Source organism: Mercenaria mercenaria, chromosome 2 (assembly GCF_021730395.1).
Source record: "Mercenaria mercenaria strain notata chromosome 2, MADL_Memer_1, whole genome shotgun sequence".
Classification (NCBI taxonomy): domain Eukaryota; kingdom Metazoa; phylum Mollusca; class Bivalvia; order Venerida; family Veneridae; genus Mercenaria; species Mercenaria mercenaria.
The window spans coordinates 24,159,325-24,176,913 of NC_069362.1; the positions used below are offsets into that span (position 1 = coordinate 24,159,325).

The 17,589-nt window shown below is 36.9% G+C and overlaps 2 protein-coding genes across 2 annotated transcripts in view; both read right to left on the bottom strand.

Annotated features, from left to right (window-relative positions):
- Nucleotides 1–2,335, bottom strand: part of LOC123563518 (uncharacterized) — a 63,474-nt gene extending 61,139 nt beyond the window's left edge. Inside the window, exon 1 of the mRNA XM_045356359.2 lies at nt 2,047–2,335. Within this exon, the coding sequence (XP_045212294.2) occupies nt 2,047–2,118 (72 nt within the window). The 5' untranslated portion in view covers nt 2,119–2,335. The remainder of the gene's footprint in view (nt 1–2,046) is intronic.
- A 984-nt stretch (nt 2,336–3,319) lies between these two features.
- The window catches only part of LOC123563521 (cytochrome c oxidase assembly protein COX18, mitochondrial-like), a 71,663-nt gene continuing 57,393 nt past the window's right edge, over nt 3,320–17,589 (bottom strand). Inside the window, exon 8 of the mRNA XM_045356362.2 lies at nt 3,320–10,907. Within this exon, the coding sequence (XP_045212297.2) occupies nt 10,716–10,907 (192 nt within the window). The 3' untranslated portion in view covers nt 3,320–10,715. The remainder of the gene's footprint in view (nt 10,908–17,589) is intronic.

Sequence of the window (17,589 nt, forward strand, 5' to 3'; positions counted from 1 at the left end):
ACAGCATGTACGCCGCAGGACTCGGGCCCGGAGTACACAGCATGTACGCCGCAGGGGTAGTACACCGCAGGCTCATTTGCATGTGAAAAGTGTATGTGCCGCGTACATGTTGCATACTATTTCCCGCATACTAAATTCCTCCAGCGTACATCCTGTGTACTATGTAGTCCACAGCATGTACGCAGCAGAGCTCATTTGCATGTCAAAAGTGTACTACAAACATACTATCGGTGTATGTGTGGTGTATATCCTGCGTACTATTTAAAGCCCTTGATTTCAGTACACATCATGTACACATCATATACGCTGTATGTACACAGCAAGAGTACGCAGCAGGCCTTTTTCTTCTGTAAGGGGTATGTTAACACATATGATTTTTGAATTGTTTGTTCAACTGTGAGAGTGCAGCTTTAAAAGTTTTCACCATTAATATTGAAAATTCTAGGGGTGTGTGTGTGTGGCTGGATCAACCCGTAACAACTTACCTATATACAAAGTTTCAATTGAATCGGTTGCTCCTAACTCAAGTTCTTGCTCCAGGATAACGACATTTAGCACTCTAATAACAATTTTTTTTGAAAACTTGGTTGAAAATTCAGCAAATAAAAAAGCTAAGGTTGTTCGATATTTTGCTAGACTGGTTCAAAAAACTTAAACCTCACACATAATGGGAGTCTATGGAAAAAACACAAGTTTGATAACATTTTGTGCAAACAGAATTTTTTCTACAATGTACATTTTACTGTAATATGGTGAAATATGTGCTTGATTCTAAGATATTTGTCCATGATTAAAGAGATCTACGCATTTCAAGCTGGTTTTAAGACATTTTTAAAAATTATTTAATATGTCAGATGTTTTCAGATCATATTTCAGTTTTAGAAAGATAGTAACGTTCCTGTTTACTCACTGGTTGCCATTAATTCATTAAATGATTTCCATTTCAATGACATTATGCTATTACTTCTGGTTTACCAATGTGCATGCAGAACTATCTTAACCAGGATTTTTTAAGTCCAAAAGGGGGGCATAGTTTGGCAAAAATACATGTCAGATATATGGGACTTGACCCAATGAAGTTGGTAATTGACCTAGAAAACAAAGAAGTAAGTTTTAAAGCTACCTATATGCCTTTAAATGATAGATATACACACTTGCATGCAAAACTTTAACCAATCTCAAGGTGACGCTGAAGCCGGGTAAGTAGAATAGCTTGGACTATTGAGCTAAAAACATAACACATTAAATAAAGTATAGAAACAACAGCTGTCTCCATAGGACCACACATGCCCCCAATGGCACTTTGAATGAATAGTTATGGCCGATGTTAGAGTTTAGGACCTTTGACCTACGGACCTGGGTCTTGCGCGTGACACGTCGTCTTACTGTGGTACACATTCATGCCCAATAATTTTAAAATCCATGCATGAATGACAAAGATATGGACCGGACACGCCCATCAATGCACTATCATGAAATATGACCTTTAACGTCTAAGTGTGACCTTGACCTTTGAGCTACGGACCTGGGTCTTGCGCACGACATGTCGTCTTACTGTGGTACACATTCATGCCAAGTTATTTGAAAATCCATCCATGGCTGACAAAGATTGACCGGACACGAATGCACTATCATGAAAAATGACCTTTAACGTCTAAGTGTGACCTTGACCTTTGAGCTACAGACCTGGGTCTTGCGCGCGACACGTCGTCTTACTGTGGTACACATTCATGCCAAGTTATTTGAAAATCCATCCATTGATGACAAAGATATGGACCTGATACGAATGCAATATCATGAAAAATGACCTTTAACGTCTAAGTGTGACCTGACCTTTGAGCTACGGACCTGGGTCTTGCGCGCGACACGTCGTCTTACTGTGGTACACATTCATGCCAAGTTACTTGAAAATCCATCCATCTATGACAAAGATATGGACTGCACACGAAAATTGCGGACAGACTGACAGACCGACAGACGGTTCAAAAACTATATGCCTCCCTTTGGGGGCATAAAAAAAGAAGTTGTGTTATTTTATAGACTCACCTTCTTTGCATCTAACTCTGTTGTAAACACTGTCAGTAGAATTGCAAAAATCCAAACCCTGGAATAATGCATGATGCTGTCTGATACCAAATACCTTATATAACACCCTGCTTTTGTTGTATCGTACTATATTTCAAGTCAAAACATTTCCAGTCCAAACATTTTGGTAACATTAAAAAGTATAAAACTATTGTGTTGTCCGACAAACAGTGAAAAATAAACTTTGACCGCCACTTCTATATGACACTTAATAGGAAGACGGAAACTGGCCTAACAAGAGCTCTGACTGTTTTGGTAATTTTTTGTTATCTATCCACTTATCAACAGGTTCTGTTAAGTGTATAAAGTAACACATACACTAAGAGGCTTAAGTCCTGAAAACAACACAAGGGTTTTAAGTCATACTGACACATATTTTGTTAAATAACAGCTTACCAGATTTTATTGTGGAGGAAGACCCCAGGTATCCCTCCAGGCACTTTTGCAAGTACAGGCCACCAGCTGGTAAAACCAATGGCCTATTATAAGACTGGTCATAAGCGCAACACACCTCAGTATGGTTAACATTTATGTCAAATTATTTTCAAATCCCTTGATAAATGGCAGAGTTATGGACCAGATAAGAAACAGACCATGTAAATCTTTCTAAGTGTGACCTTGACCTTGGAGCTAGGGGTCTGGGTCATGCGCAGGACATGTCATCTCATTATAGGGAACATTTTATGCCAAGTAATTTTAAAATCCCTTCATCAATGGCAGAGTTATGGAGACCATGTTAAGCTTTAACTTCTATGTATGACCTTGACCTTAGTGCTAGGGGTCTGGATCTTGTGCACGACACATCGTCTCATTATTGGGCACATTTATGCCAAATAACTAAGAAATCCCTTGACGAATGGCAGAGCTATGAACTGTACACGAAACAGACCCTGTTAACCTTTCACTTCTAAGTGTGACCTTTACCCTGGAGCTAGAGGTCTGGGTCTTTTGGCATGATACATCATCTCATTATGGTAAACATTTATACCAAGGAATTTCAAAATCCCCTCATGGATGGCAGAGTTATGGACCTGACACGAAACAGACCCTGTTAATCTTTGACCGCTAAGTGTGACCTTGACCTTTGAGCTAGGAGTCTGGGTCTTGCACAAAACATGTCATCTCATTATGTGAACATTTATGCCAAGTTATTTAAAAATCCCGCTATGGATGGCAGTGTTACAGCCCGGAAAAGAATTTACACAGATGCACGCACACACACACGGAAGGACAGTGCCATTTAATAATAACTTTATTTCTTAAAAATATGTCAAATACAGATACCATACTACTATTTCACATACACATCTTAACTGCTGACCTATATGGTAACAAACTTTCTATCAAACTTAATGAGTACAAAAATTACATCTTGTTTAAAATATATATATATATTTGTTTGTTTCAAGTGTAAGACTAAAAATATTTCACCGAATGAATACCGTATGTTGCACCACTCATGAAAATATAAATTTTGGTGTTTACGAGTGAAATACACATAGATCTTACACTGAAACAAATTTCTTTTAATTTTTTCCGAGCAACGTCACATCGCGGAGTTAGAACAAGAATGTCTTAAGCATGTGTAAGTGTCAATTGTATATAACTACATACAAACATAAAGATACACACTCCAATGTAATAAAATGTAAGAAATCAGTAAACTTCATACATATATTTGACAATATTTCAGCACAGATATCATGATTTCAAGAGATGATGTCTTGATGGCTTCTATATTTATACGTACTTAGAACATGCTTTGAAACAGTGAAAATATCAATTTTATTCCACTGATATATTTCAGTATTTCACTGAAAAGCAAAAAACAAAACAAACAGAATCACCGTATATATTCACTTTTTATTTTCACTTACTGACATATATGAAAATGCTTTCTCAATTTAAAAACATGACAAATCCCGTAGCCTACTGCTCTGAAAAACTTGTCAACAAAGTAACTTTTTAGTAAATTCAGTTCTGCAGTATGTACCTGAAATTATAATTCTATCATTAAAACAAGAGGGCCCTAGATCACTCACCACTGTTACACTTGATATGCTTGAACAGTTTTCGAAAATTATGAATGGAAAATCTGTGAAATTATTTTGAAGTCTAACTATGGCCTTCGTGATATATTCTTACGCATAAGAACTCAAACACAGGTTAGTCTTCGATGCATATCATTTTGTTTAGTTCCCCAATTATAAGCAGCTGTTCAAACTTTTGTACAGATAGATAGGACAAATCTATGATTCTCTAAAATTATGGGGAGATATTTTATAAAGATACTGCACATCATCTCTAAACAAAATACTTTGATCATCTCAAGCTTAAAAATCTATTACACAATTATAAGCCTGCAATAATGCTGTACTATGAGAGCAGATCTGTACTAACTCATTTACTTAATCTGCATTATGACAGATTTCATATCCCCCTCGACTTACTGATCACTAATTGCTTCTAGGTCAAGGGTTTGTCATAATAATCTCTGTCCTATTAAGCATGTGACCAATCTTTCCCACACATTTTGTTTTCCAATCCTTAAGACAGATCTCAAATTACTCTATACAAAATACTACAATCTCTTTAGCTATTACAAATAACGATTTATTACAGAAATATTAAAAACACATCATGGAGAATGTACATGCATGAAAGTTTAAGATAAGTGTAGCTTATATGCTGCTTTGCCTGTAAATGTGTTTTATTGCTGTGTGTTTTTCTAACTTGACAGTCTACTAGTTTTGTTTAATCAACAGATACTGTATAAATATTTTATAGATTTTAGATTGCCATTCTGAGCAGAGTTATAAGAGACAACTAGAGATGCTTTTTAGAAAAGCGCATGTCTCCCACAACTGCCTCTATGAAAAATGTCTAGCTTCTCTAGATGGTTTAGACGAGTGGATCCAATTAGATGGTCTGGACGAGTAGATCCAATTAGTAATTCAAGGGCCATAATTCAAAAGTGCCCGGGCGGATTTGGCTAGATATCGAACTTGGCTGAGGTCTAATGGTCTAACACATTTTGATTAAGTTTGGTGAAGATCGGATGAGAAATGTTCGACTTAGAGAGTGAACAAGAGTAAAAAGACTGATTTTTCTTTTATTCAAGGGCCGTAACTCCAAAATGCCTTGACCGAATTGGCTAGTTATCGAACCTGGCTGAGGTCTCATGATAAACACAATTTGTTCAAGTTTGGTGAAGATCAGATGAGAAATGTTTGACTTAGAGTGTGGACAAGAGTAAAAAGGCCGATTTTTCGGTAATTCAAAGGCCATAACACCAAAATGCCTAGACCGATTTCGCTAGTTATCAAACTTGGCTGAGGTTTCATGGTCAAACACATTTTGTTCAAGTTTGGTGAAGATTGGATGAGAAATGTTTGACTTAGAGTGCGGACAAGAGTAAAAAGGCCAATTTTTGGTAATTCAAGGGCCATAACTCCAATATGCCTGAACTGATTTGGCTAGTTATCGAATTTGGCTGAGGTCTTATTGTCAGACACATTTTGTTTAAGTTTGGTGAAAATAGGATGAGAAATGTTCGACTTAGAGTGTGGACAAGCTTTGTGACAGACAAACAGACACACACACAGACTGGAGTAAATCAATATGTCTCCCACACCACAAAATAATTATTATGATATCATAGACATAATTCACCTACATTGACAAACATAGGTAAGTGTTTTAAAAACTAAAAGGAAAACCTCACCGCTAATCAGTTAAAAAGAAGAAATGTCTTAAAATACTGATAATAAAGTGAATTTATAAATGGGTGTTACTACTCTAGACAAGAGGGCCAAGATGGCCCTAGGTCACTCACCTGAGAAACACACTATAACAGTGTAAACATGTTTGACCTAGTGATTCCATGGAAACAAATATTCTGACCAATTTTCATTAATAATGGACCAAAAATGTGGTCTCTGAAGTGTAAACAATTATTTCCTTCAATTTGACCTAGTGACCTAGTTTTTAACCCAGATGACCCTATTCAAACTTCAGATTTCATCAAGGCAATCATTCTGACCAAAATTCATGAAGATCAATTGAAAAATACAGCCTCTATCGCATACACAAGGTTTTTCTTTGATTTGGCCTAGTGACCTAGTTTTTGATCCCAGATGACCCATTTTCGAACTTGGCCTACATTTCATCAAGGTTATCATTCTGACGAAATTTCATGAAGATCAGTTGAAAAGTACAGCCTCTATCACAAACACAAGGTTTTTCTTTGATTTGACCTTGTGACCTAGTTTTTGAACCCAGATGACCCATTTTCAAATTTGGCCTTGATTTCATCAAGGTTATCATTCTAACCAAAATTCATGAAGATCAGTTGAAAAATACAGCCTCTATCACATACACAAGGTTTTTCTGTGATTTGACCTAATGACCTAGATTTTGAACCCAGATGACCTGTTTTCAAACTTGGCCTAGATTTCATCAAGGTTATCATTCTGACAAAATTTCATGAAGATCAGTTGAAAAATACAGCCTCTATCACATACACAAGCTAAATGCTGACAGACAGACGATAGACATTGAGCAATCACAATAACTCACCTGAGAAAACAGGTATAAAACAATATTTTTCTATATATGTTCTTAATTGATCATAAATTAATGATTATTAAAAGAATTTTAGAAGTGATCTAGATAAAACAGATAAAAGAGGGCCAAGGTGGCCCTAGGTCGCTCACATGAGAAATACACCATAACAGTGTAAACATGTTTGACCTAGTGATTTCATGGAAACAAATATTCTGATCAATTTTCATTAAGATTGGACCAAAAATGTGGTCTCAAGTGTAAACAAGTATTTTCTTCAATTTGACCTAGTGACCTAGTTTTTGAGCCAAGATGATCTACATTCGAACTTATCCTAGATTTGATCAAGGCAATCATTCTGACTAAATTTCATCTACCTCAATTGAAAAATACAGCCTCTATCGCATACAAAACATTTTTCTTTGATTTGTCCTAGCGACCTAGTTTTTGACCCCAGATGACCCATATTCAAACTTGACCTTAATTTCATCAAGGCTATCATTTTGACCAAAATTTCATGAAGATCAATTGAAAAATACAGTCTCTATTGCATACACAATTTTTTTCTTTGATTTGACCTAGTGTCCTAGTTTTTTGACCACAGATGACCAATATTCTAATTTGACCTAGATTTCATTAAGGCAATCATTCTGACTAAATTTTATGAATATCCAGTGTAAAATGTAGCCCCTATTGTGTACACAAAATTTTTCTTTATATTTATCGGTTGACCTAGTTTTTGACCCTAGATGACCCATATTCAAACTCCACCTAGATTTCATCCAGACAAACACTTCTGATCAAATTTCATGAAGGTCCAGGGTAAAATGAAGCCCCTATTGCAAACACAAGGTTTTACTTTGATTTGATCTAGTGACCTAGTTTTTGATCCCAGATGACCCATATTCGAACCTGACCTAGATTTCATCAAGGTTATCATTCTGACAAAATTTCATGAAGATCAGTTGAAAAATACAGCCTCTATCACATATGCAAGGTTTTTCTTTGATTTGACCTAGTGACCTAGTTTTTTGACCCCAGATGACCCATTTTAGAACTTTGCCTAGACTTCATCAAGGTAATCATTCTGACCAAAATTCACGAAGATCAATTGAAAAATACAGCCTCTATCGCATACACAAGGTTTTTGTGTGATTTGACCTAGTGACTTAGTTTTTGACCCAAGATGACCCATTTTCGAACTTAGCCTAGATTTTATCAAGGTTATCATTCTTATAAAATTTCATGAAGATCAGTTGAAAAATACAGCCTCTATCACATACACAAGGTTTTTCTTTGATTTGACCTAGTGACCTAGTTTTTGACCCCAGATGACCCATTCTAAAACTTTGCCTAGATTTCATCAAGGTAATCATTCTGACCAAAATTCATGAAGATCAATTGAAAACTACAGCCTCTATCGCATACACAAGGTTTTTCTGTGATTTGACCTAGTGACCTAGTTTTTGACCCAAGATGATCAGGACCGGCCCGCTTAGCTCAGTAGGTAGAGCGTCGGTCTACGGATCGTGGGGTCGCGAGTTCGATCCTCGGGCTGGGCGTGTGTTCTCCGTGACTATTTGATAAACGACATTGTGTCTGAAATCATTAGTCCTCCACCTCTGATTCATGTGGGGAAGTTGGCAGTTACTTGCGGAGAATAGGTTTGAACTGGTACAGAATCCAGGAACACTGGTTAGGTTAACTGCCCGCCGTTACATAACTGAAATACTGTTGAAAAACGGCGTAAAACCCAAAACAAAACAAACAAACAAACAAGATGATCAATTTTTGAACTTAGCCTAGATTTTATCAAGGTTATCATTCTGACAAAATTTCATGAAGATCAGTTGAAAAATACAGCCTCTATCGAATACACAAGCTAAATGTTGACAGACGCCACACGACAGACGTCAGGCAGACAGACAGACAGACACCGGACATCGAGCGATCACAATAACTCACCTGAGCAGGTGAGCTAAAAAAAAACCTCCTACTGCTACCCATGGAGACTTTTAGAGTGATGTATATAAGGTGTTTGACTCTTGGGACAAGAGCTGTCAGATAAGACCTTTTCAATGTTTGGTAGTGAAATTGTGCATATCTGCAGATATTAGAGCTATCACTATAGTGATAAATATTCCCTAATGTGGATGATGATGCTGGAAATCAGTTTGAGTGCAACCCATTTGGTAATAACTGAGATAAAGTGAAAGTTTATTAAAAACTTAAACCTGACAAAAGAATTATAACAGGGTCATGTATAAAAAGAGTGACCAAGTGAATGTGCAATAAAACTAACCTGACAAGTAAACAAGAGCTGTCTGTTGACAGCACGCGCCACTATTTCGGAGAATTGATTGAAGTATGGGGTCAAAATATTACCAGAGATTTTCAGATAAAAGAAGACAAATAGATAAAACAATGTACCTGTATTTTTGGACTTGGGTAAGTCTTGCACTATGTGGCAATGTGTGACAATGATGGTAAGCAAGTGTTCAAAGTTTCAAAACCATATATCAAACAGTTTAGACAAAAATGGAATGGTATGCAAATCTCAACTAATTTCTATGTCAAAAAAGGGCCATAACTGAGCTAAAGTCCTACTTACGTAGTCTTGCCTACATATGTAGAATATGATGGTAAACAAGTGGTCAAAGTTTCAAAGCCATATGACAAAGAGGTTATGGACTGGTATGAAACATTTAACTGATTTTCAAGTTCAAAAGGACCATAATTCAGCCAAAATAGTTAATTATGTACTCTTGCCTTCAAAGGGAGATCATGACAATAAACAAGTGTTAAAAGTTTCAAAGCCACATTTCAAATACTTTTGACAAAATGTTGACTTGTATGAAAACTGAACTAACTGAAATGTCTAAAAAGGGCCATAATTCTGCCAAAATACTTGACAGAGTTATATACTGTTGCCTATAGGTAGAGACTAATATAATAAACAAGTGTTTAAAGTTTCAAAGCCACATGTCAAACAGTTTTTACAAGACATGGACTTGTATGAAATCTGCACCAATTTCCAAGTCCAAAAGGGCCATAATTCAGTTGACAGCATTAGTACTCTTGCCTACAGGTAGAGACTGTTATCATAAACAAGTGTTCCATGTTTGAAGTAAATATCTTTGATGGTGTACAAGATATTACCATTTCATAAAAACTTCAACCAACACCGACCCAAATGTGAGCAGTAATTAGCTCTCCATATTCTTCAAATAGTCAAGCTTAAAGGTGGGGTAGGGGGCAGAATTCATGATATATTGGCGCCAGAGTTATGAACCTTGTGTCATATGATGTGGATGACGAATTGGAACATCTATTGTAAGCTTGAAGCAAATCTGTTGGGTAACAGCGATAAGTGAAAGTGCATCAAAACTTCAACCAAGGAGTGGATGCATAATCAACACCAGATCGAGTACGATAGCTCTCTATATTATACTTTGTATGTCGATCTAAAAGATTAAAAAAGAGATTCATGTATATTTTTACAGAACTTGTGAATAAAACAGAAGACAAAATTCTAGCGTTTCTTAAATACTCTGATGTCTAAACATTAAAGTGTTTAACTTATATAAACATTCTAAGCAATCAGCTGTTTTCTATGCGACTACCGTAATTCAGGTTTTTCATCCACTGCCACCAACCCCAGCATACATAAATGACTACTTGCCTTGAATGCAGGAATTGTAGACTTACAGAAGGTAAGATACAAAAGCAGAACTGTCTAATGACAGCATAACAACAGCTACCTGAAAGATTTATCACAGTACATCAGCATTCCTCAATTAAAGTCACAATTCAACTATGCTGTGTAACAACAATCCCTCGAGCACTGATGTAGTCCCTTGCCTTTTTTATTCCGATAACTGGTAACCCTTGGTAACTTGAGCATTTTACTTTTCCTCTTGTGACACTTTGAATGATTGGAGTTTTACTTTGTCTGTAAAATCCTTTTTAACTTTCACAATACCGCAAAAAAAAAGACCCAACAAATATCTGACACGCAGATGCTCCACTAAAGTAAACTACCAGTGTATTCTCTATGTCCTGCACTTTCATTTTGGTAAGAACCAGTTTTTTGGGTTATATCGTTTATTCATATTATTTAGGACTGTTCTGTATGGGTTTTCATTAATTCTCTCATGAACATTTGGTGGTGTTAAACGTCTTTGTATTTCTGGATGTAACATGCCCAAATTGACAATCATCATAGTAATTCCCGATGTACACCAATACCATGTTACTGCCTGTAATGCAAAATAAATTCTGTGAAATAATTTATATTCACGGTGACTAACATTTGTGGAATTCATAGTTGTGTTGATTTATGAAATGATGAAATGAAATCCCAATAAACAAATGAAATTCCAAATCATTTGAGCCACACCATGAGAAAACCAACATAGTGTGTTTGCAACCAGCATGGATCCAGACCACCTGTGCATCTTTGCAGTCTAGTCAGGATTCATGCTGTTTGATAATGATTTCTCTAATTGCAATAGGCTTTGAAAGCGAACAGCATGGATCCTGTCCAGACTGAGCAGATGCATTACGTTGGTTTTCTCATGGCACGGCTCATTCTATCTTCAAAGTTTGTCTAAAATATTTGAAAAGTGGCTATCAACCAAAGGTACATAAAAAAATATTTTCAGAAAGAGGTTCACTGTGGTTTCTTGGTTTAACTTTTGGCACATTTCGTCCCTATCTTTAGAAAGTTTATATTACAGGTTAGAGGTTTCTGCCAATTATTCTTTACAAACCAATAAAAATCAACACAGAGAGCCTGGCCACATCCATTTAAATATCAATGATTGAACTACAATGGAAAACAGTTATTTCTAAAGGTAAAACTGTAAATATCCAGTTTGAGTAGTAAATATCTTATCCCTTATCACACTGGACATGATTGATTCTGCCTTTGCGACCAGTGTAGATCATGATCAACCTGCACATCTGTGCAAATAAACATATAACTATTTTAGGCCATTGAATAAAATTTGAAAGCCGACCATATAATGATGCCAAAGACTAAGTTTGACGGAGGTCAATCAAGCAGTTCATGTTAAGAAGTCATTTAAATGTATTTTTTTTGCTCCAGTGGTTCCTAAAAGGGCCCAAGTGCCCCCATTTGAACAAATTTGGGAGAGAACCTTATAATGATGATACAGACCAAGTTTGATCAAGCTGTTCATGAGAAGAAGTTGTTAAAAGGTTTTTCTATTTTTAGCTCTAGTGGCCCCTAAAAGAGGCCATATAACCCCATTTGAACACACTTGATAGAGGACCTCACCAGGATGCTATAGACCAAATCTGGTTTTATTTCAGAGAGAAGATATTTAAGTAACTAGAAATGTGTCCACGGGACACTGATGCCCCCACTACACGACAAAGGACACAGATCAACTTTGGAAAAACAATATGTTGTTATTTAAACAAGAGGACCATGATGGTCCTGAATCGCTCACCTCTTCCCACATGACCCAGTTTTGAGTATGACGTCGTTTTTTCTATTATTTGACATAGTGACTTAGTTTTGAACTTGACCTAGGTATTATCAAGATAAAAATTCTGACCAATTTTCATGAAGATCCATTGAAAAATATGGTCTCTAGAAAGGTCACAAGGTTTTTCTATTATTTGACCTATTGACCTAGTTTTTGAAGGTACGTGACCCTGTTTTGAACTTTATCTAGATATCATCAAGGTGAACATTCTCACTAATTTTCATGAAGATCTCATGAAAAATATGGCCTCTAGAGAGGTCACAAGGTTTTTCTATTTTTATACCTACTGGCCTAGTTTTTGACCGCACGTGACCCGGTTTCGAAACTGACCTAGATATCATCAAGGTGAACATTCAGATCAATTTTCATGAAGATCCATTGAAAAATATGACCTCTAGAGAGGTCAAAAGATTTTAATAATTTTAGACCTACTGACCTAGTTTTTTACTGCATGTGACCCAGTTTCAAACTTGACCTAGATATCATCAAGATGAACATTCAGACCAACTTGCATACAGATCCCATGAAAAGTATGGCCTCTAGAGAGGTCACAAGGTCTTTTATATTATTTGACCTACTGACCTAGTTTTTTAAGGCACATGACCCAGTTTCAAACTTGACCTAGATATCATCAAGGTGAACATTCTGACCAATTTTCATGAAGATCCATTCACAAGTATGGCCTCTAGAGAGGTCACAAGGTTTTTCTATTTTTAGACCTACTGACCTAGTTTTTGACCCAGTTTTGAACCTGACTTAGATATCATCAAGATGAACATTCAGACCAATTTTCATACAGATCCCATGAAAAATATGGCCTTTAGAGGTCACAAGGTTTTTCTATTATTTGACCTACTGACCTAGTTTTTGAAGGCACGTGACTCTGTTTCGAACTTGACCTAGATATCATCAAGATGAACACTCAGACCAACTTTCATACAGATCCCATGATAAATATGGCCTCTAGAGAGGTCACAAGGTTTTTCTATTATTTGACCTACTGACCTAGTTTTTGATGGCACATGACCCACTTTCGAACTTGACCTAGATATCATCAAGATGAACATTCAGACCAATTTTCATGAAGATCTCATGAAATATATGGCCTCTAGAGAGGTCACAAGGTTTTTCTATTTTTAGACCTACTGACCTAGTTTTTGACTGCACGTGACCCAGTTTCAAACTTGACCTAGATATCATCAAGATGAACACTCAGACCAACTTTCATACAGATCCCATTAAAAATATGGCCTTTAGAGAGGTCACAAGGTTTTTCTATTATTTGACCTACTGACCTAGTTTTTGATAGCACGTGACCCAGTTTCGAACTTGACCTAGATATCATCAAGGTGAACGTTCTGACCAATTTTCATGAAGATCTTGTGAAATATATGGCATCTAGAGAGGTCACAAGGTTTTTCTATTTTTAGACCTACTGACCTAGTTTTTGATGGCACATGACCCAGTTTCGAACTTGACCTAGATATCATCAAGATGAACATTCTGACCAATTTTCATGAAGATCTTGTGAAATATATGGCCTCTAGAGAGGTCACAAGGTTTTTCTATTTTAAGACCTACTGACCTAGTTTTTGAAGGCACGTGACCCAGTTTCGAACATGACCTAGATATCATCAAGATGAACATTCTGACCAACTTTCATAAAGATCCCATGAAAAATGTGACCTCTAGAGTGGTCACAAGCAAAAGTTTACGGACGGCCGCACGCACGGACGCACTGACGCACGGACGGACAACGGACACTGCGCGATCACAAAAGCTCACCTTGTCACTTTGTGACAGGTGAGCTAAAAACAAGAGGGACAAAATGGCCCTATATCGCTCACCTGTTATCATTGCACTTAAGGACAAGAAGGTCAAAAAATCATAATCAAGATCAATCAAAAGAATTATGAGAAAATATAGTTGAAATTTTATTAAAGTTACTTCAAATAAAATTATTTTCAAATCAGGCCAGTAGTTTCATGCCCAAAGGATTACGTCAGAGAAGGATAGGAGCAAAATTTTGACTGATGAAGCCCAAAGGAAAGGAACAACAAAGGGAAGAAATTAAAAATAAATCTAAGTCCTCAGAAAAAATATCTAAGTCCAAAGGACAGGAACAACAAAGGGAAGAATTTAACAAAAAAGAAAAGAAAATTTCTTACAACGTACAGATATGTCAAAATACACCTAAAAATTGGAGGTACCATCCTGTTGTACCACAGAAAAGTGGTCTCGGTTTTTCCCTACGGCCAATAATAAAAAAGTTACTAAATAAGCTATTTATTGTAACATAAAAGGGAAGTGATTGAAAAAAATTATTGTAAGTCAACAAAAGAAGGATCTGCCAAATAAAAACAAGAGCACTGCAATCAAAGCAAATGCAGAGCAATATTCACACAAAACAAAGTCATATGACCTTTGACCCCCAAGTGTGACCTTGACCTTGAAGTGAGCCATCCGAAATATGCGCTCTGCACGTCGTTTTGATGAGGTGAACATTTGTGTCAGGTTTCTTCGAAATCCTTCAAGGGATTCAAGAGTTACAGAGTGGAAGGGAAATTGCTAACCAACAGACATACAGACAGATGGACACTGAGGCGATAACATAATATGTCCCTTCGGGCGTATAAAAAGGAATCGCGATCTTATTGTGATACAAGTTGTATGCAAGTTTGGTTAAAATCAAATCATAAATGAAGCTGCTATTGTGCAGACAAGGTCAAAAAAGCTAATTTTGGCCCTTTCAGGGGCCATAACTCTGGAATCCATTATGGGATCTGGTAGGTTCAAGAAAGAAACCAAGATCTTATGGTGATACAAGTTGTGTGCAAGTTTGGTTAAAATAAAATCATAAATGAAACCACTATCGTGCAGACAAGAAATTGTTGACGCACAAAAATAGCAAATTCTGGCCCTTTAAGGGGCAATAACTCTAGAACCCATGATGGGATCTGGCCAGTTTTTGAAATGAAGTGAGATATCATGCCAATATAAGTTTTGTACAAGTCTGATCAAAATTGCTTGCAAAATATGGTCTCTATCTTGGTCAAATCAAATTGTGGACATACGGACGACGGACGAAGGGTGATCACAAAAGCTCACTCTGTCACTACGTGACAGATGAGCTAAAAATGCAAAAAATAACCATACATAATGTACAAGTAATTCATCAAGTGACAGTCTCTTTCCCTGTTTCCTAACGCTAGCTTTTGCTTTCAAAGCGACTCTTTCAAGTTCACCAAGTTACTGTCTCTTTTTAACTAAGTCAGGGGCCATAGCTCCTACACGACTGAATGAATCCGGACGCTAAAACCCCAGGTGCACAACTGCACATGCTGACCAACATTCCTGTAAACTTTGGAGACTCTAGGTCAAAATTAATACTTTTGGAGCTATGCGCGACCCAACATTAAAATGACCAATTTTTTACTAAGTCAGGGGCTATAACTCCTACAAGACTTAAAGAACCTGGACGTGAAATCCCAGGTGCACAACTACACATGCTGACCAACATTACCGTAAAGTTTTGTGACTCTATGTCAAATTCCTTTGGAGCTAGGGGCGACACAATACTAAAATGACCAATTTTTAACTAAGTCAGGGGCTATAACTCCTACAACTGAATGAATCCAGACGCAAAACCCCAGGTGCACAACTGCACATGCTGACCAACATTCCTGTAAACTTTGGTGACTCTAGGTCAAATACTTTTGGAGCTATGCGCGACACAACATTAAAATGACCAATTTTTTACCAAGTCAGGGGCCATAACTCCTACACGACTGAATGAATCCGTACGCGAAACCCCAGGTGCACAACTACAAATGCTGACCAACATTCCTGTAAAGTTTTGTGACTCTACGTCAAATACTTTTGGAGCTAGGCGTGACACAACATTCTCGGAAGGAAGGACGGACAGATGGACGGACAACGCCATTTCAATACCCCCCTCCCGATTTCATCGGCGGGGGATAACAAGAGCTGTTTGTAAGACTGCAAATGCTTGACTATTTGAATCATTGTCCAAGCAGCAGGAATATTACCCTTAATGTTAAAATATCTATAGAGTTTCAATCTAGTATCTGCATTAGTTTTGGATGTAAAACTTTTACCAAATGTTTTAAGTTCAAAAGGGGACATAATTTGTCCAAAATGCATGTCAGAGTGATGGAACTTGATGCAATCAACTAGTTTTATAACCCAGAAGGCACATGTAAAGTTTCATTTTAATACCTGACTTTGTTTTGCAGACTGTAACCTGCATGCAAAACTTAACCAGGATTTTCAAAGTTAAAATGGGGACATAATTTGTCCAAAATACATGTCAGAGTAATGCAACTTGATGCAAACAACTAGTTTTATAACCCTGAAGGAACATTTTAAGTTTCAATTCTATATCTGCATTAGTTTTGTTGACAGTAACTTGCATGTAAAACTTCATCCAGGATTCTCTAAGTCAATAAGGGGGAATAACTTGGCCAAAATACATGTCAGAGTTATGGGACTTGACCCAGTGAGGTTGGTAATTAACTAGAAAAAGCAACAAGAGAGCCATGAAGGCCCTGTATTGCTTACCTGACCTATTGACCTAAAGATCATCTAGATTAACATTCTGACCAAGTTTCATTACGATATGGTCATAAATGTGGTCTCTAAAGTGTTAACTAGTTTTTCCTTTGATCTGACCCAGACCCCACTGAGATTCGAACATGACCTAAAGATCATGACTAACATTCTGACTAAGTTTCAGGAAGATACAGTCATAAATGTGGTTTCTAAAGTGTTAACAAGCTGTTCCTTTGATCTGACCTTGTGCCTAGTTTTTGATCCCACCTGACCCAAATTTGATCTAAAGATCATCAAGATTAACAATCTGACCAAGTTTCATAGAAATATTGTCATAAATATGGCCTAGAGTGTTAACAAGCTTTTCCATCGATTTGACCTTGTGACCTAGTTTTTGACCCCAGATGACCAAGTATCAAATTCATGCAAGATTTTATTGAGAGTAACATTCTGACCAAGTTTCATTAAGATTGGGCCAAAATTGTGACCTCAAGAGTGATAACAGTCAAATTGTTGACAATGGATGATGATGATGGTTGATGGACACAGGGCGATTACAAACTTCGTGCTTATGTGAGCTAAAAATTTTCCAGTCCACACAATAATCCTTAACAGGTAGCAATAGGTAAAAATTGGGTGTAAAATACTACGGAAAAGTGGTCACGATTTTTCCCAGCGGCCAGTAATATACAAGTTACAATAAAGCTATTTATAGTAACAACAAAAGCAAAGTAATGCTTAATTAGGGACCTTGTTCTTGTGCATGACACTCTGTCTCATGATGGTGAACAACTGTGTTAAGTTACATGAAAATTCCTCCAAGCATGAAGAAGAAATGATCTGGAACAAGAGC